A 24,281-nucleotide genomic window follows, 5' to 3' on the forward strand; every position below is an offset into this window, starting at 1 on the left:
AAAAAAAAAAAAACAAAAAGAGAAAAAACTCTTTCTTCAAGGTGTGTTTTTAATCCTCTGCTCTTGAAAAACAGTATGTCAATATTTTTAATGATCATCCTATAATTGTTCTCTTCAAACAAACCAACAAACCTTGAACAAACAATATAAGGCTATTCCTGCCAACTCACTGACCACAGGTCAAAGCATGTAGTAATCCTGTATTTTTAGCTCTTGAATATTTTTTATTGTTACATACTGTTCAGCAAAAATCTTTAGCAGTGAGCACAGAACAACTGTATTTCAAAACACTAGTCAACATGTAACTTGAAGTAGTATACCACACAATATCTTTTCACTTCTTTTATTTCCAGAGACATAAGTTGTAAGCCTGTCTTCCATACTACTGAAAGTACTTTATTATAAAAGGAATACACAGAAATTCAGTTGCCAAGCACACAAAAGAGCAAATGGTCATGGGAAGGAAAGGAAAAAGAAAATACTCAGGGATGTGCTGGGTTTATTTTTCTAAATAACATAACCAAAGGCTGCTCCGAATTTGGCAGAATGGATAACCTCTGACAAAATTTTGTTAACCAAAGCTTTTCCTACAGCCCTAACTGGATCTAATTACACAATAAATCAGAAGCAGAATCTGTTCAAGTAAAAACTTCATGACCATGTAGGCTCTGAAGGACAGACAATAGCTAGATGCCTTACCTCCAATTCATGGAAAGAAGGAACCGAGTTCCATCAATACCAAATGTGTAAAAGGGATAAAAATATCTGAAAATATTTTAAAAGATAAGTAAAAACAAATTATGTTTCCTGAATGTCGAGCCTTTAAGTGCAGCTAAATTGCATTTGGAAGCTTTTCTCACCTTTATGAAGCATTAAGAAACAATCACTGTAACACTCAGCATACTGTAAGTGGAAGAAACAGAAAAGCTGCAGCTATCAATACACCTTTGAAATGTCTGAGGAGACAGTTGCTTTGCCTGAACTTGTTACCCTGCTAAGTGGAACTAACACTCTTGTTTCAGTACTTAGACTCATAAAATGCATCAAGAAGGTGAATGGGTGGTTCAAACTTCTTATAGGAAGCATTCATTCCTATATGTTAGTTGGGTGTCAGTGAGATGATCCAATATGGGGAAAAAACCCAAGCAACCAAAAAAAAAAAAAAAAAAAAAAAAAAAAAAGGAAAAATTAAAAAAAAAAAGCCAAAGCGCACACACACACTTGTCTCCATGTTACAGAGTGAAGCCTTCTTTTTTTGCCTGGAAGATCGTGAGGGAAATAAAAGAACACAACAATGTTACTCACCAAGTCTAAGACATTTCTGAATACTCTGGACAAACTCAGTTCAGATTGTTATATTTTAATAACATGTTTTGCATAACACAAGATCAAGTGACAGACTGATGTAATAGTTTGAAAGCTTACATTTCAACTAGAAGTCTTTTATGACATTCAAATTCTGTTATGGTCTTTTTAACACAAACCTCTGTAACATGAGGCTAATATTAGGGCAAGTTAAAAGACAGTATAGCGCAAAAATCTGCTAGTTCAGAAACTCCAGAAAGTAGAAAAATATAAACGCAATTGTTTCCAAGAGAAAATTAAATCCATAGTACTGTCACTAACTACAGGTTACTTGGATAATCTAATTCTGGATTTTTATCCAAGTAGTCCTGAATGCTTTATTATAGATTAAGCAAATTGGTGGGAATATATCTGAAGATTTGTTTCATTACAGTCTTCTTTCTCTTTTCATAGCTAAAGAAATTACACACAAATTCTAAAAGAAATTAAAATACATGACAGATACTGTACTTAATTGTACTTTTTAATTCTGACCTTCAACTTTTAATCATCCCTTAATATCTGCAATCTTAACAGAAAACAACCCAAAACCTTCAGTTTACACACACTGAAAACAAAAAAATAAAACCCAAAAAGCCCTGTGTAGTTTCTGTTTACTCCAAGCCACTCCTTGTGCATCCAGTGCAATGTCCCACAATTTATTTTTTTTTACCTTAGGCATTGTTCAATGGAGAGACTCTTTCAGTTGGTGCTTTTTGAGTGTTCCTCCAGCTGCCCAGTGGCATGCTTTCCATGACAGATGCTCTGGCTTCATTCTTAACATATGTTCCAGATGATAATTCCATCTTCTTTTCTGGATAACTTTAGAGCCAAGGGGTTTTTGAGCTGTCTAATGAATCTTGGCATCTGTTATAAATTCATTTCATTTAATACATAGTATTTTTCTAAGGCATTTGCTTTAAAAGGCATTTAGATGTCTGTACCTTTGTTGCATTTCCAGCTTTCACATCCATATGTTGAGATGGAAAGAAATATCTGAGTTGAAGTTTCAACCCTGGTCTGTAAAACATGGATTTTTATGACCATATCTTATTTAGTTGGTAAATTAAACTGTTGCCTTGCCAATTTGTAATGCTGAAATCCCCAGATGACGGGCACCTGGCTACCAATATACATAAATTTATTCCCTTCTTGTATTCCTTTATTTGGCAGTGTAGTATTTGAGCAGGGACATTCCAGAGATTAATTATATTTGTCAAGATTTTTTTCTTTATAATTACATAATAGCATAGTTTTTTAAGCAAAACAAAAAATTAAATAAAAAAAAAAAGCTTTTCATTTAACTTCAACTTCTAATCAATGAAGTACAAGGACATGTTACAGCATCTCAGAAGTTACTGCAATTACCACAGATTTTCTCTTTGTTCCAGAAACTTATCATGATTTTTCAAGTAATTAAAACTTACTGGTCTCCCCAATGTAACTTTTCAGTATTTTTTTCCTGAAATTCTACCCTCCCATTAAACTTCCTCAATTTTCCTTTTCTTTGATGCTACTGTAACTAGCAATAGTTACTTCATTCCCAGCCTATCCAACCCATCTTCTAAATGTCTGCCATCTCTGTATCCTTTCCATTTTATCAATCACTCTCTACTCTGGAAAAGCCCACCAGCTCCTTAGGACCATGCAAAAACAGTAGCATTTACCAGTAACTCTTTCAAACAAGACCAGAGAATAACTGCAGCCAAGGGAAAGGTGTAGCAAAACTAATGACAGACTTTTAGGCCAGGAAGTAACCAACAGCAGTTACAGTACGAACCAAAAGGAAAATATCTGCAAAGCAGTCAAATTCTTCCATTTTTATACTTTCAAACCAGGAAAAGAATCTCTAACTACAGTAGAAGCTGAAACTATCACTGCATGTTTCTCTTTGAGAAAAAAAAGTGCTCTTCAGCACAGCATTTTAAAGGCTATTCTTCCTTGGAGACTATCCTCACAACAGACTCTGAGAAAGTTCTGATCTTTACTGCGCTTGGTACCTGGTCCATATCCCAGCCTCCACAGCAGCTCACACCATTCCAGAGGTAAAAAGGCACATCAATGCAGTTAAAATGGAAAAAAATATCTCCCTCTTTCTCACGATGAGGACTTAAGGAAACTGCTATCTTCACATGCTTTGTTGAGTCCTATCTTTCCAATCTTAAGCCTCTGTAATGCTTTATGTACACTAAAAGCATTTGCATTTAAGATAGTGCATTTTTAAACACCATTCTCTTCCTATACACCATGTTCTAAACAACATTTAATAATGTGTTCTTGAAACATTAGTTAAATCATGATGCATTGAATTTCTTGGTAGAGAGTAATTGTTAATATTTATCTACTCTGAGGAAAGATTAAAATGTTAATGAATGGATTCATTTCTTGCTTTATGTATTAAAAAATAAAATATGCACACTGCAAGTGAAGAAATACAAACATATTTTCAAGGAACTCCAAAGATGACAAGATATTTGGAGCATTTTTAAATATGCTGATTGGCAAAAGACAGAGATTGCGGTAAGCCACCCTTTTTATAAACTGTGCATCTAATCAGTATAAAATTTTCCTCCGCACTACAGCTACAAACATACTGACATCAAGATCTACCAGCCACAGATGGCTTTTAGGGAATAAAGTGGATTGCAAGAAAGGAAAGGCTATTAATATGCCAAAGCTCTCATGCAGGATCATATTTACTGCAAAAAATACAAACACCTATTATCAGGCAATTTACCAGTGACAATGATTTCACTGAGTATGAAGACCTGCAACTTTCTATCCACTTTATTAGAGAGATATTTTCCTTTTGTAAAGAAAGGTCAGACACACTATGGGCAGCCAGATCATAATGCTTTGGCACTCATGTTGCCTCTCAATAAAAAGACCTTTTTTTCTCCCCTCTATTTTACCCAGTTTTGGAGTAGTAACTTGTTACCTCTTTTACAGGAAAATTCATCACAAGAAACCAACACAAATTCATATTTTATGTTCTTAGGTAAGACTAAGTCTCATTATTGAAATATGTTCCTCAAAAACACCCAAAATATCTATTAATATTAGAATTTTTTAGAATGCAACCTTGTTTGAGTAGGTCAAGCTTTTATTATTAAAGTTAATGTCTATTATTATTTGCCTATCTACAGCAGATTATTTAATCTCTCATTACCAGTACACTAAACATTTGTAGCATTATCTATTAATGACTATACTGATACTTGGAAGGCTGGCACAAAAAAAATACGTCACTTGAGCTTTTACGTAAGTATGTATTACACAGCTATTATATACCACAAATAATGCACCTTGACCATAACTGCTTCCCTAACTCTCTCTTGGTAGACTAAAAAATATCTACAGGTATCTTCTTGGAGAGGTTGCTGTAGAAAAGTGTTAGAAAGGATTCCCAAGAAAAGCTGGATTTCTTTGGTTTGGTTTTGTGGCTTTTTGTTTGTCTGTTTGTTATTTTTACTAGAAAAGAGAGCTAGCACTGTGGTTGTGGCAAACGGGAAACTACAAGGTGTTTGTATGTGCCTGAAGAACATGACACTCATTCACCATGCAATTTATCTATCTGGTCTGGTATTAGCATGGTTGCCCACACTGCTGCACGTAACAGCAATACCCTGTCTCCTTTGGAGCAAGGATGGTTGGATCAAGTGAGGGAGAAGTTCATCAGCCTACATAAGCCTCTTTGTGCCAACAGCAGTTCCACATAAAATCCTATGCACATGGTGTAAATTAAATGTGCAAGATCTTGGCTGTGATTGAAAACCATCCCAAGGGATCCCAAATACAAATGTTTACAACAAAAATTCATTTCAAATATTCATCGTGCAAGTTGAAATCATAACGAGCTTGATCATTCTCCAAATTTTGGTATATAACCAAACAAATCCAGAAGCAGGCTTTCAAAGAATGAATTTCAGCCAAAATCTACCCTTACAGGAATTCTATCAAATATAGTAGAAGCTCTACGGAAAACTCAAGAGGCTTAAAAATTAATATCATCTGAAGTTTCAGTGATTGTCCACCAACACCGCATGTATATTCTCAACTCTGAGAGCACTAAGTATAAATTTGATCTTCAGTAATACCCAGAAGCCAGCAACTCACTAGCCTCAGAGTGTACCATAAGCTTTGGGTGGGGTCCTTTTTTTTTTTTGTTAAAATACTCTTTTTAAACAGCTTTCAAAGTCTAAACCTAAGAGGATTACAAAGCTACTGTATGATTTGGATTAAAGAACCACTTAATGTTTCAGACATTAGCCAAGTCACTATTGTGTTAAAAAATTAATGTTTGTTTAAAAACTATAAACACACAGGAATAGGAACTAGCTAACCTCCTGGTGGTATTTTTTAATTCAATCACATTTAGCACTAGCACAGAGAGTAAATCAGTGGCCCTTTTCTGAACATAACCTTCAAAGAAAACCATCCTGAAATATAAACTAGTTGTGCTGCAGTCTGGTTGTAGTGTTAAATTAAGTTTTAGGTGCAATTCTATAACTGATTTAGTCTTGCAAAGGTGGGGGCTGCCTCTAGGAGGAAGCTATCCTGCCCCTCCATGCTGCTGCTCATGCATCCCGGTGTGTGCCGGCACTACTGTTTGTGCAGCTACACCGTGAGTCAGGTCAGGGAAATGATCCATCTGAAAGTTAGCTAGGAAAATAAAAATAGATTCATTTTCTGCCAAATAAATTTCCTGCTATGATTCACCATGTCACCATTACAAGCACAAGTGCCAACACAACCAAGCAAGAAGAGGACATGACACTTCCTGCATTTCAGCAACAGCTTCCACTTAACACAAGTTTCAAGTAAACATGGAACTGCATGTATCGGGGGCAAGTTCACAAGCTCCTAATTAAAATACAGTAGTTGCCGCTGTTCCTTAAGATAAGAATAAACTTGTTCAGAAAAGTTTCCAATGTATTAGTCAGCATACATAAACTGGCACGGTATTACAAAAGCCAGCACAGTTCAAAACAAAGTGAGTGAATACTAGCTTTAAAGTAAAGCAATCAATGTTGTATGAAAGCACGCTATTTTGTAAGTCTTTTCATATGTGTAAAAGGTATACCACTTATTCATCTGCACGGTTTCATTAGGTCAAAGAGTATAAGTGGAAGTAGAGATGTTGTCATGTTCCTATGGATTACTCTCCCAGTGATCGCTGTTCAGGTGTTTCCTCCAGTCTCTCTGGAAGACATGTAGCAAAAAAAACCTAACTTTAAGAACTGATAAAGGACAAATGGGTTTTTGCATCTTATTAACAACTCCTCCCTTTGTGCACTCTAACAGATTTCCCCTCTTCCTCTGCAGCATGTCAGGAAGATAATCAAAACCCAAAAGATCTCCATCAGGCTGAACTTCAACTGCCATGAGACTCATTCAGCTTCCTATATAAACAACTGCATTTTAAAAAGCATGAATATTGAAATGTAAGGCTTTCAGAAGTTTCACGAGGATGAACAAACATTCAGGAAGCTTCTGAGGTGAAGTAGCACACTATTTCCATCTCACCTGAGAGAAACTGTGACTTAGACAAATTCAAGTTAAAATCCACACTACTGACTGCCAAATTTAAGATACTTTTGGCCCAATTCTTTACATAATTTATCATCTTACATGTCTGTCTTTATTACATAGCTGCCTGTGAGTTTATCACAACCAAAACCACATAGCCCTTGTACAAAGTAGCAATCGGATCTCTCTATGGTGGTATGGTTCTCGTTATCTAGGCCTAGTTAGCAGCAACCTGTGAAGACTGTTCTGGTTTCAGTAACTTTCTTAGCATGACAATGTTGATAAAAGACTAGCTGGAAGCTATCCCAAGTAAAATTTTCACAGTTCAACTGTTCAAATGTGAATAACTGAGGATTACGCAGTTTGGAATTTCAGTGCAAAAATGGGGACAACTAATGAAGCTGGGAACTTTCTAATTTTACATGGTATAATATGCTACCATATTGAAATTAACTATTTTTGGGAAGACTACCTCCAAAGGCAAGACAGACAACATTTTGAAAGTGAACTTCTGAATCTATCTTGAAAAAATGTGTTTTTTTATCAGTATACTGGCATCTGACACACTCATTTCCTATCTTCCTATCAATTTTAAGAAAGCACTCTATAAGAAAGCAAACTATAAATTCAGAACTCGTTGTAACCAAGAGGTCAGTTGCAACGATCTGATTACAAAGAAATGTACTTAGATTTATAAAAGTAAGCCAACACTGCCCTGATTTGCAAGACAAGTAATCAATAATAACACAGGCTAGCTAGGACATAGAGACGGTACTGAAGAGGACTGGAAAAAATGAGAGGTACATCTACATTACAGATTAAGAATATCCATCTGAAGTATATCTCAAATATCAACTATTACAAGCTTTGGCTTACACTGTGACTGCACCTCATTCATTCCCACTGCCAAGAGGCTCTCTGTCCATAGAAACAGACACGACAGCGTGTCCAAAGCAAAGCTCTAAAAACATGCACAGATAGTACAGACATCAAAACCTAAGCACCTCTCAACAGATTTGCTCTGACTGTGTTACATTACGTGCTAATGGAAACCTAAGAAACCCTCCCAGCACAGGTCAAGGTCTGTGTTGCTGGAACTGAGCAATACTGTTTTATCTGTGATCTAGGAAAGATCAAACTGCTTGCAGCAAGTTGAAGGTTGAACAAATCCCAACTCCTACCACCATCTTCTTTCCGTGTTTTGGTGGGAGAACAGCTCTCATTTTGTCAATAGATTGCAGAGCTGCTCATGAAGGGTTAACAGTTCCTCCAAGAAAACAGAAGGCAACCAAGACAGCACTTGAGTGGTTACAAAGCCTTCTTCCTTTTTCCTCCACCTTAGAATCATAGAATCATAGAATCGTAAGGGTTGGAAAGGACCTTAAGATCATCTAGTTCCAACCCCCCTGCCATGGGCAGGGACACCTTGCCCTAAACCACGTGGCTCAAGGCTCTGTCCAACCTGGCCTTGAACACCGCCAGGGATGGAGCATCCACAACCTCCCTGGGCAACCCATTCCAGTGCCTCACCACCCTCACTGTAAAGAACTTCCTCCTTATATCTAATCTAAACTTCCCCTGTTTAAGTTTGCACCCATTACCCCTTGTCCTACCACTACAGTCCCTAAGGAAGAGTCCCTCCCCAGCATCCTTCTAGACCCCCTTCAGATACTGGAAGGCTGCTATGAGGTCACCACGCAGCCTTCTCTTCTCCAGGCTGAACAGCCCCAACTCTCTCAGCCTGTCTTCATACGGGAGGTGCTCCAGCCCTCTTATCATCCTCGTGGCCCTCCTCTGGACTCACTCCAACAGCTCCATGTCCTTTTTATGTTGAGGACACCAGAACTGTACACAGTACTCCAAGTGGGGTCTCACAAGAGCAGAGTAGAGGGGCAGGATCACCTCCTTCGACCTGCTGGTCACGCTTCTTTTGATGCAGCCCAGGATACGGTTGGCTTTCTGGGCTGCAAGCGCACACTGCTGGCTCATGTTAAGCTTCTCGTCAACCAACACCCCCAAGTCCTTTTCTGCAGGGCTGCTCTGAATCTCTTCTCTGCCCAGCCTGTAGCAGTGCCTGGGATTGCCCTGACCCAGGTGTAGGACCTTGCACTTGGCTTGGTTAAACTTCATAAGGTTGGCATTGGCCCACCTCACAAGCGTGTCAAGGTCCCTCTGGATGGCATCCCTTCCCTCCAGCGTATCAACCAAACCACACAGCTTGGTGTCGTCGGCAAACTTGCTGAGGGTGCACTCAATCCCACTGTCCATGTCGCCGACAAAGATGTTGAACAGGACCGGTCCCAACACCGATCTCTGAGGGACACCACTCGTTACAGGTTTCCAACTGGACATCGAGCCATTTACCACAACTCTTTGCGTGCGGCCATCGAGCCAGTTTTTTATCCACCGAGTGGTCCATCTATCAAATTGATGTCTCTCCAATTTAGAGACAAGGATGTCATGTGGGACAGTGTCGAATGCTTTGCACAAGTCCAGGTAGATGACATCAACCGCTCTGCCGCTGTCCATCAGTTCCGTGGCTCCATCATAGAAGGCCACCAAATTGGTCAGGCAGGATTTCCCCTTAGTGAAGCCATGTTGGCTGTCACCAACCACCTCGTTGTTTTTCATGTGCCTTAGCATGTTTTCCAGGAGAAACTGTTCCAAGATTTTGCCAGGCACAGAGGTGAGACTGACTGGTCTGTAGTTCCCTGGGTCTTCCACCTTCCCCTTCTTGAAAATGGGGGTTATATTGCCCTTCTTCCAGTCATCGGGAACTTCACCTGACTGTCAGGATTTTTTGAATATGATGGACAGTGGCTTAGCAACTTCATTCGCCAGCTCCTTCAGGACCCGTGGATGGATTTCATCAGGTCCCATGGACTTGTGCACATTCAGGTTCTTAAGATGGTCTCGAACCTGATCCTCTCCTACAGTGGGCCTAAGGTCTTCGTTCTCACAGTCCCTGCATTTGCTTTCCAAGACTTGGGTTGTGTGGTCAGAGCATTTGCTGGTGAAGACTGAGGCAAAGAAGTCATTAAGAACCTCAGCCTTCTCCAAATCCATGGTAGCCAGTTGTCCTGATAGCTTCTGTAGAGGGCCCACATTGTCCCTAGTCTGTCTTTTATTTGCTACGTATCTATAGAATCCTTTCCTGTTATCTTTTACATCCCTTGCCAAACTTCATTCTAGCTGGGCCTTAGCTTTCCTAACCTGGTCCCTAGCTTCCCGGGCAATGCTCCTATATTCTTCCCAGGCCGCCTGACCTCGCTTCCACCTTCTATAAGCTTCTTTTTTCCCTCTAAGTTTCCTCAGCAGCTCCTTGTCCATCCATGGAGGTCTCCTGGCCCTCCTGCTGCACTTTCTTCTAGTCGGGATGCAACACTCTTGAGCACGTAGCAGGTGATCATTGAATACCGACCAGCAGTCTTGGGCCCCCCTGCCCTCTAGGACTGTATCCCATGAAACCTTACGAAGAAGGTTCCTGAAGAGGCCAAAGTCTGCTTTCTTGAAGTCCAGGGCAGTGAGCTTGCTGCACGCTCTTCTCACCGTCCTGAGGATCTCAAACTCAACCATCTCGTGATCACTAGAGCCAAGGCTGCCCTGGAGCGTTACATTTCCAACCAGTCCCTCCCTGTTGGTGAGCTCAAGGTCCAGCATGGCACCTCTCCTCGTCAGCTCCTCTACTGCTTGAAAGAGGAAGTTGTCTTCCACACAATCGAGGAACCTCCTGGATTGCTTGTGCCGGGCCGTACCGTCCCTCCAACAGATGTCAGGATGGTTGAAGTCCCCCATGAGGACCAGGGCCTGCGAGCGTGAGGCTGCTCCTATCTGTCTGTAGAGCGCTTCAACCACAGAGTCCTCTTGATCAGGCAGCCTGTAACAGATCCCCACCGTAATGTCCCCCGTTGCTGTTTTCCCTTTGATCCTGACCCACAAACACTCTGTTACCTCATCACCCATCCCCAGACAGAGTTCCATACTCTCTAGCCTATCACTGACATAGATAGCAACACCCCCTCCCCGTCTGCCTGGCCTATCTTTTCTAAACAGCCTGTAACCTTCCATTCCGACACTCCAGTCATAGGAGCCATCCCACCATGTTTCTGTGATACCAATGACATCATATTCCCGTAGCCTTGCACACATCTCTAATTCCTCTTGCTTGTTCCCCATACTACGGGCATTTGTATAGAGGCACCTTAGCCGAGCTCCAAATGAAGCCGACTCAATGGCTGGGGCAGCTGGAACATCTCTACATCGCTCCAAGCACTTATTACAGGTGCTGGAAACTGTCCAGGAATGTTGGGATGGATCAATGCTCCCCTCCCCCAACACATCTAGTTTAAAGCTTTCCTGACCAGCCTGGCAAGCCTCCTACCAAAACAGCTCTTCCCCTTCTTTGTCAGACCAGCTCCACCAGCCTCCAGTAGATCTGGCCTCCCAAATGGAGCCCCACGTTCTAAATAGCCAAACCCCTGACTATGGCACCAGCATTCTAACCATTTATTAACCTGCCAGACACGCCTAGCTTTTTTAAGGTCCTCCCCTTTGCCCTGGAGAATCGATGAAAAAACTATCTGAGCTCCAGAGCCCCTAACCACCTCTCCCAGGGCTCTGTAGTCCTTCTTAATGTTATACAGGCTACTGCTATCTATATCTCTAGCACCCACATGGACCACTAGGAGGGGGTAATAGTCAGCAGGACTTGCTAGAGCAGGCAGCCTCTCAGCAACATCCCTGATCCGAGCCCCCGGCAGGCAACACACCTCCCTCGAGACTGGATCAGGCCGGCAGATGAGCGCCTCTGTGCCTTTCAAAGTAGAGTCCCCTACTACTATGACCCTCCTCTTTTTCCTGGAGGCACCAGTAGTGATCCTCTTTACTGGTGCATCAGCAGGGTGCTCATTAGGTGTGGTGGGTGCTTTCTCATTAGCCACCTGCAGAACCGCGAAGCGGTTCTGGGTGGGGACATCAGATTTAGGAGGAAGCCCCTTGTCATTAATTGTCCTCTTCCTCCTTTTTTTGTTAGTTTTTCTCGTAACTAATTCCCAGCTTCCTGGGTTGCTGCCCTCCTTCTTTCCTATATGAGCAATGCCGGACGTTTGCGGCCCCTGTACAGTTTGGGCCTGGAGCAAGCAGCCCAGCTTCCTCTCAGCTTCCCTGGCATCTTTTAGCTCTCCAACACCCTCCCGCAGCTCAGCCACCTGCTGCAGGAGGACCTCCACCAGGGCGCACCGAGTGCAGCCCTGTCCATCGTGCACCCCCGCCTCACGAGACCAGTCGAGGCACTTTCTACACTCCGAGGTCTGCGGTGCAGCCTCCCCTCTCATCGGCTCTGTCTGGGTGCCTACGCTGGCCACCGCCGGGGCAGAGCTCCCAGAGCGGGCCCTGCTCCTGAGGCGAGTGCTCACCATCCCGCTCGCTGCCCGCGCAAACTGCCGCGCCACGCCCTGGTCGCTCGCGCTCCCTGGGATGGGTTTTACCCACTGAGGGCTGGTGCCGTCACTCCTGGCGCCGCCCCCTGTGAGTCAGCTGCTCGCGTCAGCTGAGCTGCCGGCTCCTGGGCAAGTCCTGTCGAGGGCTTGAGGCTCCCTCGGTCGCTCTTGCCGCTCCGAACTGAGGCTCCGGGACGCTGTGCTTCCCCCCGCTCCGGTGTTAAAGGCGTCCTCTCTGGAGATACTCACCTCGGCAATTCAACACCTTCTATCCTTCTACCCATTCCCTAAACCACCATTAGCCTGATCTCTTCCTAAAGCTTATTTTTTGATATCTCAATTTGCAGTTTTAATTGCCTCTTTGATATTTGTGCCCTAAAACTTTGACTTCTCAGTCCAGTCCTGAAACTCCTTCAGGACCTAGTTTCAAGTTACAGCTGTTGACCTTAATAATGTTTTTGAAGATTACAGCAGGAGTTGTATAAAAAGTGGGTCCCACAGAGGCATAAACTGATTGACCTAGCAGAGGTAAGAACAGGTACATGGTTTGCCTTTGAAAAAAAATAAAGCACAAAGACTTGGGAGATTTGCTGAACTGGTATGAAGGTATATGGAGGGAAGACGATTTTTTTAATGAGATATCAAAAGCCCTGGTACTGCAAGCAAGTTATCTTTAAAATAATATCATCTTCAACGTGAAAGTGACATAAGCACAAATGAATTTGAGTTTAATCAATGGACTGCAGTATGCCAAAGGTATTACAGTGCGACTATTTAAGCTTTAAATAAATTAAAAAGCATGAGTTTTATTCAATAGAAAACATGTACTTGGGAAACAGTTCCTCAAAGTCTTCCCCAACAGCAAACTTTTGGCATCTGCTGGTCATGCAGTATGTCAAAAAAAATTACATCTGCCAGGCCATAAGGATTACGAGCGGGAAAAGGAGAGTGAATTGTTAACACCTTGCTTCCCTAATCCCTGCAACAGAGAATGGTAACCATGCTTCTTTAGAAGTATTGCCCTTATGGGTAACAAAGTGGTATGAATAAGAAACCGGCATGAATGGGGAAACCCTTCAGAACCTGAGCAATAAGGCAGCATTCATTACATAGGAAATGGAACAGAGATACAAGAATATGTAACATCAGTGTCCAGAATACTCAAAAAACCCCATTGCCTAGGTGTTCTCCTGTGTAACAAACAACTTGTTGTCAGGAACAGTAAAAGCACTTTTCTACCACAAAACTCAGGACACCTGAAAGACCAAAGCCCAAGGTGATAAGCACCAGAAACATGCCTTATGAGCCACTGAGAGAATGATATTAAACAGGGATTCTCTTTAGATATTAGAGAGCTTGCACTGTCATTTTTTCTCTCTTTGGTCCTCATGGAGCTGCCTCTTTTAAATTCACATATTTTATTGGAACTTAATGGTAATTCACATTTCCTATTAGATAGAATTAGAGTAGAAAGATTATAATAAGAAAGGTTTATTTAGTTTCAAGTGTTTCATCAATGAAAACTTTACCTTAAACTACTATTTGCCAAGACAATTAGAAAAAAATAGTTTACATTTCTTCTACTTTATGTAGCAGATGTTCCAAGATAGTCTATTTAAATTTGTCTTTGTTTGAGGTGTGTTAAACTACTCAAATAATTCAGACAATCTGCAAACAAGATTTCTGACAGGTTGTGAATAACACTCAATTAGTTCCATAACTTCTGAGATTAATTTTTCAATAAAGGTATTCTTGTCCCCACCAAAAAAAGAAAAGAAAAAAAAAACCCCAAACAAGTGAACTAAATCTCCAGTGTGCATTTCCAAAATTAACATCTGTTTGGTCTTGGTTCAACTGTAAAACCATTAAATGCTTGGTTCTTACTTGGTTCTTTTTCTGGATGGGGGGTGAGGGGAGAGGGGGAAAGATATGTTACCCTAAGACTGTAAATAATTTGTGTTTTAAACAACAATTGTATTGCTACTTGGAACAACAGATACATTCCACTACACTATTTATTATTATTGATAGTAGATACAACAACAATAAATATTTTCCATGCAGTTATTTGTTAAAATCCCATATCTGCATCATGTCCTGAATCGCAAAAATGAAAACAGACCAGCAAGCTGCTGAGTGACTTACTCATCACAGTAAATCAGACACATTCTATAAACTCTATGAGTTTAGAAATACTAACACTACTTCAGGTAATTTAATTCTGGATACTAAGAAATTACAAAAGGCTGTATTTAGAAAAAGTTAAAAAAAAAAAAGGAAAAACATTGAGTGAAAAAGTGGTATTACAGCAGTTCAGTGATACACTGTGTAGAGGACAATCTCATTACAGGAAAGCTTCATGACATCTGTTTTTTAGCACTATTTCATTACATCAAACTTCTTAAGTTACCATGGTTAAGCCAGAGCAATTTTCTACTTCAGTTCCCTCTGTATAAAATTAGTATAGTAGTACTTCTGTACTTCAAGTCAGCATTGTGAGAAAATGAGGACAGGAAAAATTGTGAGATTATATTAAAGTCACCTACATAAGCAAGTCAGATACACTGCTTATTCAATATAATTTGGGTAAAAATATACCATGTAAGACATGTAAAGATTGCCATAACAAACAGCATCATCTAATGCAACATACTAAAATGCAGAAGCCCAAACAGAGGTACAGTAACTGAAGCACGAGGACAGAAGGATTGACTTAAACGGACAACATTTTGCTTTGTCTTTAAACAATGATTTAGCCATCTTGCTATGCAGTACACATTAGGTATGTTCTCCCAGATTAAAAAATAAAATAAAATAAAATAAAATACTCATTCAATTAAAGAAAAAGTTAGTTGACATGACAAATTTAAAACTGGGTCCTTTAAAAAGTTACCATCTGTGTCAATTTTTCCTTGGTCCCAAATGATCCTTTAATAACATGGTAACAAAGATTCTTAAAGCTTTTCATATGTTTAAACTAATTGAAATCTTGTGCACAGGTTATATATAAAGAAATTAGGTTGCAATTAAGCATAGTTATTACTGATTCTTAAATCTAATTGTTGTGACTATTATAGACCACAGACAAGGTCAACTCTACCACTCGGGAAACTTTAGTTTTAAAGAAAAAAAATACCACCTGAATTATATGCATAAAACCCACTTCTGTAATGATATAGATCTAATCATACTAAATACGTTCATCCATTTTAAAAAACAGCTGTTTCCAAACTGATAAATTAAAAACATATCCCCCCTCAGTAAAACACAGTTTAGTAAAAACACATTAAGTAAAATTAAAAATACTCTTACAATTTAAACAACACTCTGCAAAACATCACGCTTATAAGCAAATCTAAAATGTAAAAGTCATTTCAGCAATTACTGCAGAGTCCTTACACTAAATGCATAAGTGTCAAATATGTGCTTTAACTTCTGCATATCAGCAGCAAGGTTCAGATCAGTGTATTTCAGATGTTTAGCCAAGATCACTTCCCTTTCACGTGTATGCATTAGAATGAGAAACACTGGTGTCATCTAGAAAGGAAACTCACAAAGAAAGACAACACATCTCTCTCCTAATGTGGCTACAGGAATAACTGGAAAACAGAAAGAAGAAGGAAAAATTACTATCCTCTCTGACACAAAACACTCAGCCAGTGAACTGCACGAGTATCTTTGCAGCAGCACAGGGACTCAAGGCCATGAGATGCTTGGTTCTTACCACTAGATGTGAGACAGTAAGTCACAACCAACCATAAAACCATCCATACAATACATTCCCACTCCTCTCCTGTCTGAGCAGCCTGAGCAGAAACCTTGCTCTGACTGCTCCACTGGCTCTCCACCTGTACAAGTTCCGATGTCTCACAGAGCGCATCTGCATTAGTACTTTAGTTCAGATAAGGAGAGCACTTTTGCAACCAATCTTCCTATCATCCTAGTTAATGCATTTCCATTTGCTGCCCCCAGTGAAGGAGTCCCACACTGCACGAACCTGGTTCCTTTCAGATGAAACTGAAAAATGCAAGATGTACTCCAGAAGCACTGCCAAAGGGCACAGGAGCAAAGAGCAGCCAGTCCAACGTAACACCCACTTCACTTCGCAAACATCCTGAGCATAGATAGGTATCAGGTCTTCACCAGTTATTTCATTCTCTGAATCTGCTCTCACTGGACTGCATTACTTGCTCAGGCAAGCCCAGCCACTGCTTCAGGGTCTCCTTTCACCTGCAAGGTGGGACTTGACTGCACCTGAGGTTAACTGAGCTTCTCAGCTTTGCTTCCTCTCGGGTTGTGTTTTCTATTATCCAAAGTTCTCACCTTTCTGCCTGTCATCTCTGCCTGTTTGATCATTCACATATAACAGCTCATTTTTCCTCGGTATCATCTAGTCTCACCACACTGAAACTTCTCCTAAAGTCTATTTGAAGCCCAAGCATGATCATTCTTAATTAAATAAACTTAATTCTGCCATTTCTTAACTTTGAGTGCTGGCCTATTTTAAAATAATACTTTAATAAGTTCATCATTTAAGCACACAGAAAAACAGAGCATTGAAGCCAACAGTGTAGCATCACATCAGTTCTTCAGTGTTCAATAACAGAGTTAAAAGCTCACACATAGCCCTCAGCCCTCTCTTACTGACATGGATACAGCACTAGGGGTAATAAAGCAAACATTTTCTCAGTGCATTTCACAGTCATTAAGAATTGTATCACTGTGCCCTAACAGACCTTGTCTTCCCCAGCCTCCCTCTATCAGAGTATTAACTTGCAGTGCTTTCCTCTCATTCCTACATTGAGTTCACTTAACCCGCTCTTGCAATGGCCTATCATCTCAGTCAACTGAATGCAGCTGCTGCCCAGGCTCCTTGTCTCCAGCATGTAGGGTTTACAAGTTTTATTTCAAGTTAAATTCAGCCTGGAGCCTCAGATTGAACATTGCACTGCACACATGGTTCAGAGCTGTCCAAAGGACTAATCACTGAGGCTGGAGTTCACTCGGTGTCTGCCTGGAGAACAAATCCCACGCTAAGCTGCCTCCAGGAGGAACCTGGTTTGGACCTACCAAAACCCTGTGGACTGAGCCAATAAGTATCAACTGGGGATGATCAGAGAATTCACCTTAAAACTGTAATAGCATGATAACTTGTGGAAGCAGGGCAGCTTTACCCAATCCCACAATGCTTTTGTATACAGAGAGAGAATATTTAGCTGCCAAAACAAGAAGTGTCCACTGAGCATATTCCAACTTTCAGAATTTAGATTAAGGTTGGATACTTTTCCTTGGCAACAATTGGGGGGTTGAGGGGGGGAAGTGCTTAACAACTTCAATCCTCTCGCTTCCAAGCAAGGTCAGGGTAGAAGTTGCAATTACATGAAATGTGTAACCATTGAATTAAATGTTTACAAAGTCTTGACATTGGAAAACAATACTGCACTTTTCCTTTTGTTTTCAGAAACAAACAAAACAAACACTTTAATCCACCAACAACCAGAATAAGTCAGACACGGAAAATTAAGGGCACTATTAAATCTAATGAAAAAAAAAATCCCATTTAAACCTACAGTTACCTACAGCAAGAAGGAAAAAACCATACATTCACTCAAAGTTAATTAAAATAAGGAAAAATGCATGTCATGAAATGTCTTTACTTAGAAAACTACCAAAACTGACATCAAAATGTCCACTCACGAGACTTTTCTTCAATTAATACGTAGTAAAAAAGCATGGAGGAAAACCTTTATTTAAAGTTCAGAATCCCAAATATTCAGTAAGACACTGACTTTTATTGTACATTGTCCTCTTCCGGACTCCGGTGATTAATACATGCATGTCCAACACTCACCGAGCTGATATCAGGGTGTAACAAGAACGAGTGATATTACATAAAGGAACTGATGTCAGGAAAATTAATTTGGATCATCCTAATCATTCTAATACATTTGAAAGAAATTTATATGAAATAATAATTTAAGAAAAAAAAAAAATCAGATACCCGAACTGAGTAAACAACAAAAAGATGGGAAGGAAAAATAATTTAATATTTTAAATAGTTCCTGTAATGTAAAATTTGATTTGTTATACATGTATGCTCCAAAATCGGAAGCAGGCCTTAAGCTTCACAGAGTTTAGCCCATTTTTATCTACAAAACCCATAATGCATCCTGAAATACAATTTATGCAGGAATAATAACAGAATAATAAACTTTTTCTCTCATCCTCTTGGCTTCTTTGACATTTAATATCAATCTGGAATAATGATCTTTGTCTCCACGCACTGCTGTTGAAACAAAGCATTTCTTTGTAAATTAAAGGGTAATTTTGTTCCCACTATTCCAGTCTAAATCTTTCTGGGCTAGAATCACAGAAGCTCATGGCATAAATCACCCTGTAATCCAGATCACCTTCCCTCTGCAAGAGAGACGTTCTTTTGGAAACAAGCATGTGCACAATCACAACCCAAAGCAGAACAGCATGAAGCATGAAAGATTTCATCCAAAGTTCATTATGTGATACAAATGCCAGATATTTCTAGAGGTTTCCCTTTCAAAGCTTAACATACAGCAACCTTCCCAAATTTGTAAATCACATGGTAACACATTATAAAGTGACATCTCAAGAATTTACAGGAATTCAAATGTAACAGAAAATCATATTTTAGACTGGCTTGTAATTAGGAACACATTCTCTCATTATATGGCTTCCAGGTCTGCAAAGTAATTAGGTGTATGCTGAGCTTTATGCAAGTATTACTTTGATTTTACGGGGACTACTTGCATTTGCAATACAAGCTGAGACACAGAGTATAATTTTGGCATCTAGGAAGTTTCACACAGTATCACATCCACAACAGCTTCCAGGCAACCTTCTATTGTGCACCTCTATTGCTACCTCTTCCAGCTGCCACAACAGCCAGCTTAGTCTGATACACAGGTGACAGCAGCTGCAACAGCAAGGTAATTAATGAGTTCAACTTCCTCTTTACTGTCAGCTACCCCTATAAAGAGGGGTACTGCTAAGGGTTAAGTATTAACAAGACCAAGGCCTTAATGGCCATTAATTCCATATGGTCAGATTAGCTTGCTGCAGAACAGAAGATAAATCAAGAATGCTCATATGCGTAACCATGGAATGCCATTGAGCACAGCATATGGTACGTCAGAAGAACTTTCCATTAAAAGGTAGAACTTACCCCTCTTCTGAACCCAGCCTTCTTTCACAATGGTAACATCGCTCATGATGGCTCCACTCTGAACCCCCAACTCAAAAGAGTATTTCTTTGAGTTCTCAGCTTGTCTGTTTGGCTTCTCTTCTGCAGCTCTTCCCAATTTCTACTGATGAGTCAGCCTGGAAAGAAATATTAGAGAAAGAATTTAAGTCTTTTCTGTTTTTCCCACTTGACAGCCAACAAAAAAGTCTCTGTTGATGTCTTCCACTGACTGAGCTCATATTAAAAATCTGCCTTTTTTTAATTAACCATATAACAGAATCATGTTTCTAGTCTTGCAGCACATTTTCCATTAACATTGTAATACTTAAAGGAGCAGAATGTGTTAAATTTTAAGTCATATGCCACTTCTATAAAATACACACAACAGAATTCTCTCACACACAGCACAGGATGCTGATAAATGAAAGAGTGCTGGTAGTCCTTCACAAGTCCAGCTCAGAACCCACAGGAGCTTTAACCATTCCCACATTTCTCAGAATCCATGCAATGGACAAGTGGTTCCTCTATTATGGCTACACTGATCATATCAAAAGTAGCAGAAGAGAAGCCAGAGGCAGGAGAGGTTTCCTTTTGCCAGCAGACTGCCTTTCCCCTCCAACCTTCAAAACAAAGAGGTGCATTCAGGTAACACTCATCTAGAAAAGGGTGGGAAGCCAGGAAAAGGGGTTTCTCTGATGGTGGAGGAACACCCTTCTATGGCTGTACAGACAGGACCATGTGTGTACATCATGCCAGCACAGAACAGGAACCCGCACACCATTTTAGTACTACTGAATGCAGCACATACGTATCAATTTAGAAGACTGACCAACAAATGTAAACGTAATAGAAACAAATAGGACTGTGCTGGAAGCAATCTGTGCAATGAACGAACGGAGAAAGAACTGGGAAATAAACTGTTCTAATCCAACCAAGTACAGGGTAAAAATTTAACCATTATACACATGCAGGTTATTTCTTATTATCATTTGAAAAAAACATGTATTTGCAGCACACAGCAGCTAGATGGAAGGCTACTTCTGTATGGATGCTGTGCTGTGCAAAATAAAACTTGGTATGAGTATTTTTTTTCAAGTGGTATGCAACAAAAAATGCAGTACAACCTGATTTTACAGAAACCATGAAGAGTGTCCATTTTACAGCTCTGCCTTCACTGAACTATTTTTTCAAAAACATGCAATAGTTCAGCTGCGTAAAACTAAAAACCACAGTGCTAAATTCATTAATACTGCAAAGTTTAAGTAATATTGAATACTTTGTCCCCGAGACACCTCCACAGCATTGGCAGGTATGACAGTAAGACCTATGCAGGTGACACACAGCATCTTGCATTGGCATCATACCCTAGTGGGTCTAAAAGGACACCAGACACTTGTGTTTATGTTACTGAACCCTGCCTCAAGACTTAAATATTGTTCAAGCTCTCATAAGAGTTAAAAGAAAACATTAGATACAAGGTTTTGGAAGGACATGAGTGCTTCATTTCTGTTAACTGATCTCACTAGCTGTTTAGACTTCATGTTATGTAAGTCAGAATGGCAGAAATAACCAGAACATGCATTTCCACATCCTTCACCTTACCAGTGTGAGAGTTATTTTCTGGGTCATACATTATCAGAACCTTTATCTGCACACTTCAAACTAGAGATAAGCAAGCCTATCAGCTGCGCATGGAAATAGACCCCAGCAGATTAAGACACATGCCGGAAAGCAGGCTACAGTCTTGCCGCTCTGGATCACTGCAGCTCTTAGTACAAACACACAAATCTTTACAAAGCTATAGGTGAGGGTCAGACAGCTGTGACCTAAAGGCAGCTGTTCTGTGAGGGAAGTGTAAGCACATCAGTATCCAAATATCAGACTTCAGTTTGATTTCCCTCCAAGACTTTCACTGCATTCTTTCAGAAGTGATCACAGGTGGCTTTTTTTATTTCCAACTATAAAGACAAAAGAAGCAATGTAACACACAGTACTTAGCTTGGGCTGGCATATGCAGCAGTATGTTTTAGCCTTTTGGAAAATTTAAATGCACTAATTTATTCTTATTGGTAGAGACTAAGCTGTAAGAAATGAACTTCTGTACTTGGTAGCAATAACCTTGTCTGCCCACATACTGATCATTAAGACCATGATTTCAGTAGACGCCCAGTTTAAATGAATGAATTTATGCTTAAAGCTCCCTATTTACCCACTGATTACAAAATCTGATCTATGACTGATTTTCATGTCAGTGTCCCAGCAACCTCAGGTGTGTGTCTGTAGGACTGCAGCCCACCCATCACTTGTACTACTGTACTGAATTTTGAACAAACTTCCCAAAATACAAAAATCAGATAAATATGGTGACAAAACTGAATTATCTCCAGTTTAGCTTCACAGTATTACCAGGAACAATTCTAGAATTATCAACAGTTGTATGGTTACATTGATTGCTCCCTTAATGAGTAATTAAAAGTCAAGATGAATTATATAGGAAGCTGAAGGAGATAAATTGAAACATTAAAAGACTAATGAAAATAAAGGTTATATGTTCACACTACACTTTCAAGAAGCCATTTATAAGCATCTGTAATATCATCCCTTATTAAATTCCTCTGAGGCTTTCTAAAAGCTGTATTCCTTTAGCCTGAAAGCCACTCAGCAATGCTCTAAAAGAACAGATTTTGGAGAATTACTTCTTATTATGACAAAAATTGACCTTAAGGAAAAATAGTCATACAGAAACCTTCTTCCTTAAAGATAAAGCATTGTCTATAGATGTAAAGGAGTTGCTTGAAATACATAGAACAAGAACTCTCACATGAAAATAGCATTTCATCTATAGTTCAACTATTTTGAGAAAAGCTAGAGAAATGTTTATTCTGCACAGCTGGCATAGAACTTAAATACTTGTTAGCAATCAACTCTGCTCTCCCGATGTGCTTCAAGATTCAGCAGCTGGTATATAATTTTTACAGTTTCCCTTATTACTATAATATGAACCCACAGAAGTAGGGAAAAAACGTGTAAGAACTGAAGTTGAAGATACTTTGCATTCCAGCTGCTTCCTACAGGGAAAAACTTGACTTATTTTTATATATGTTCCAGGAACAGGAGAACAGGTTGGATTGCCCATTTTTTTTCCCCTTGTTATCAAACAGAACTTTGAAGATATTTTTCCAGCAGCGTATTTTGTGTACTCTGCAGACAGTATCACACAGTCATATATATGCATAATACATACAAGAACCTATTCTCTATACGCTTTATGGCACAAGTGTAAAAATCTACTTCATCACTGCCAGTCATGTGAAGAAAACACCTGGGGTTTTCTGGATCCGGTAAAAAATAGTAAAACTTCTCCTTTCTTCTTTGGAAAGCTATTAAGCCACATTTATAGTGTTAGACGAAACAATTCAGCACACTTCTAAAGAGCTGGTATTACACTTCTAAGTTCCCAGCTCTAGAGGCTGCAAAGGCATCTTTCTGAACAAAGATTAAGCAGAAACTATTACACACAACAGAGTTCCAGATCCCTCTGCCAAGGCTCACAGTTTTCCCCAAGCCATGGTAAAAACTAGCTAGCCCCTTTTTGGTTTTCATCTTCAACTTTAAGAATAACAGAAATATAGAGAAGAACCAGCTCACTTCACAATGCTACCATACAGGAACCGTCAGACCAACCATTATAAAATGAGCAATGGACCATTCAGTAGGAAGACACCTTTTCCTCAACTTGTATTTTTAAATTAAAGGAGGCTCTCATGCTCATCAAAGCAGTCAGGTACCTCCACAGACCCAGTGGATGTGGAAAAGCAAGGAAATCCCATCCAAGCAGAAGGACTAAAAACAGTGGTTCGGGTCTACACTTAACAACCACTATGTGCAAGTGAATAATCATTGAGATTCGTAACAACAGGCAACACTCCCTTGGAATCTGGGCATCCTCCCATTTCCCCTGTGACAAGAGACAGCTGAGTAAAGAAGACAGTGCCCATAAATTCAGTGTAAACTGTATGATTCAGGTCTCTGTTGTAAGAACTTTCATAAACACAGGCTCCTGCTTTCAACAATTTTGGAGTTGAGAAAAAACAGATACTCTCACATTTACCAACTGAAGTTACCAGAAAGAATACCAACAGTATCAGTTTCAGTGCTTCCAGAAACTACCCCTATAGCTTCTTGTAGCATTATCAACTTAGTGATTCATCCAACCTTATTCTCTTAACACATAAGGGAACTACCCTTTTCCCTTTTTACAAGTAATCATTTGTTTAATAAAATGTTTGGGTAAAAAAAAAAAAACAGCAAGTGAATCTTTGTGATTCACTTTGCCTGACTCACTGAGATTCTTTGGTCCTCAACATAAGCAGAGCCAAATCTCATCATCTCCATCTCCTTATTTCTCTCACCCTCTAGAGGCTTCCATCACACATGTTTGCTTCCCTGCTTTGGGGGCTTTTTTTGTAGCAGATCAAGCTCTTAAGAGGTTTTCTCAAATTTGAGTTTGAATCCTCCAAGACAACAGGCTGCAACTGTTTCCAGTGCCAGTTGCAATCAAAGAGCAAGGAATTCAAAAGATAAGGCTCTAAACTAAAAACAAAGTTGTCTTTAGAATTGGAAGCTGAGATCCAAGTTTTATTTATATGAAAAACGCATGCATATCCTTTTCCCCTACCCAAGTTGTTATCTAAAGTCTGGTCAAACAATTAGAGGATATATTGCACATCATTAAAAATTACACAAAAGACTAC

The 24,281-nt window shown here is 39.9% G+C and overlaps 1 protein-coding gene and 1 long non-coding RNA gene across 8 annotated transcripts in view; both read right to left on the minus strand.

The window, feature by feature from the left end:
• AKT3 (AKT serine/threonine kinase 3) overlaps positions 1-24,281 on the minus strand; it is a 154,244-nt gene that overhangs the window by 122,418 nt on the left and 7,545 nt on the right. For 4 of the 7 annotated variants that reach the window (XM_030499899.1, XM_030499903.1, XM_030499902.1 and 1 more), the window contains exon 2: positions 19,510-19,664. In XM_030499899.1, the coding sequence (XP_030355759.1) occupies positions 19,510-19,555 (46 nt within the window). In that variant the 5' untranslated portion in view covers positions 19,556-19,664. Of the gene's footprint in view, positions 1-28; positions 1,158-19,509; positions 19,665-24,281 lie in introns of those variants that run through there. The other 3 variants (XM_030499904.1, XM_030499901.1, XM_030499897.1) reach the window with 1 other exon arrangement.
• Positions 4,108-14,375, minus strand: LOC115613873. The gene is made up of 2 exons (XR_003993550.1): positions 12,577-14,375; positions 4,108-8,210 (listed from the first exon to the last, which is right to left on the minus strand). It is a non-coding gene; the product is annotated as an uncharacterized LOC115613873 (long non-coding RNA).

This window comes from Strigops habroptila, chromosome 10, assembly GCF_004027225.2.
Source record: "Strigops habroptila isolate Jane chromosome 10, bStrHab1.2.pri, whole genome shotgun sequence".
In the NCBI taxonomy this organism is placed as follows: Eukaryota; Metazoa; Chordata; class Aves; order Psittaciformes; family Psittacidae; genus Strigops; species Strigops habroptila.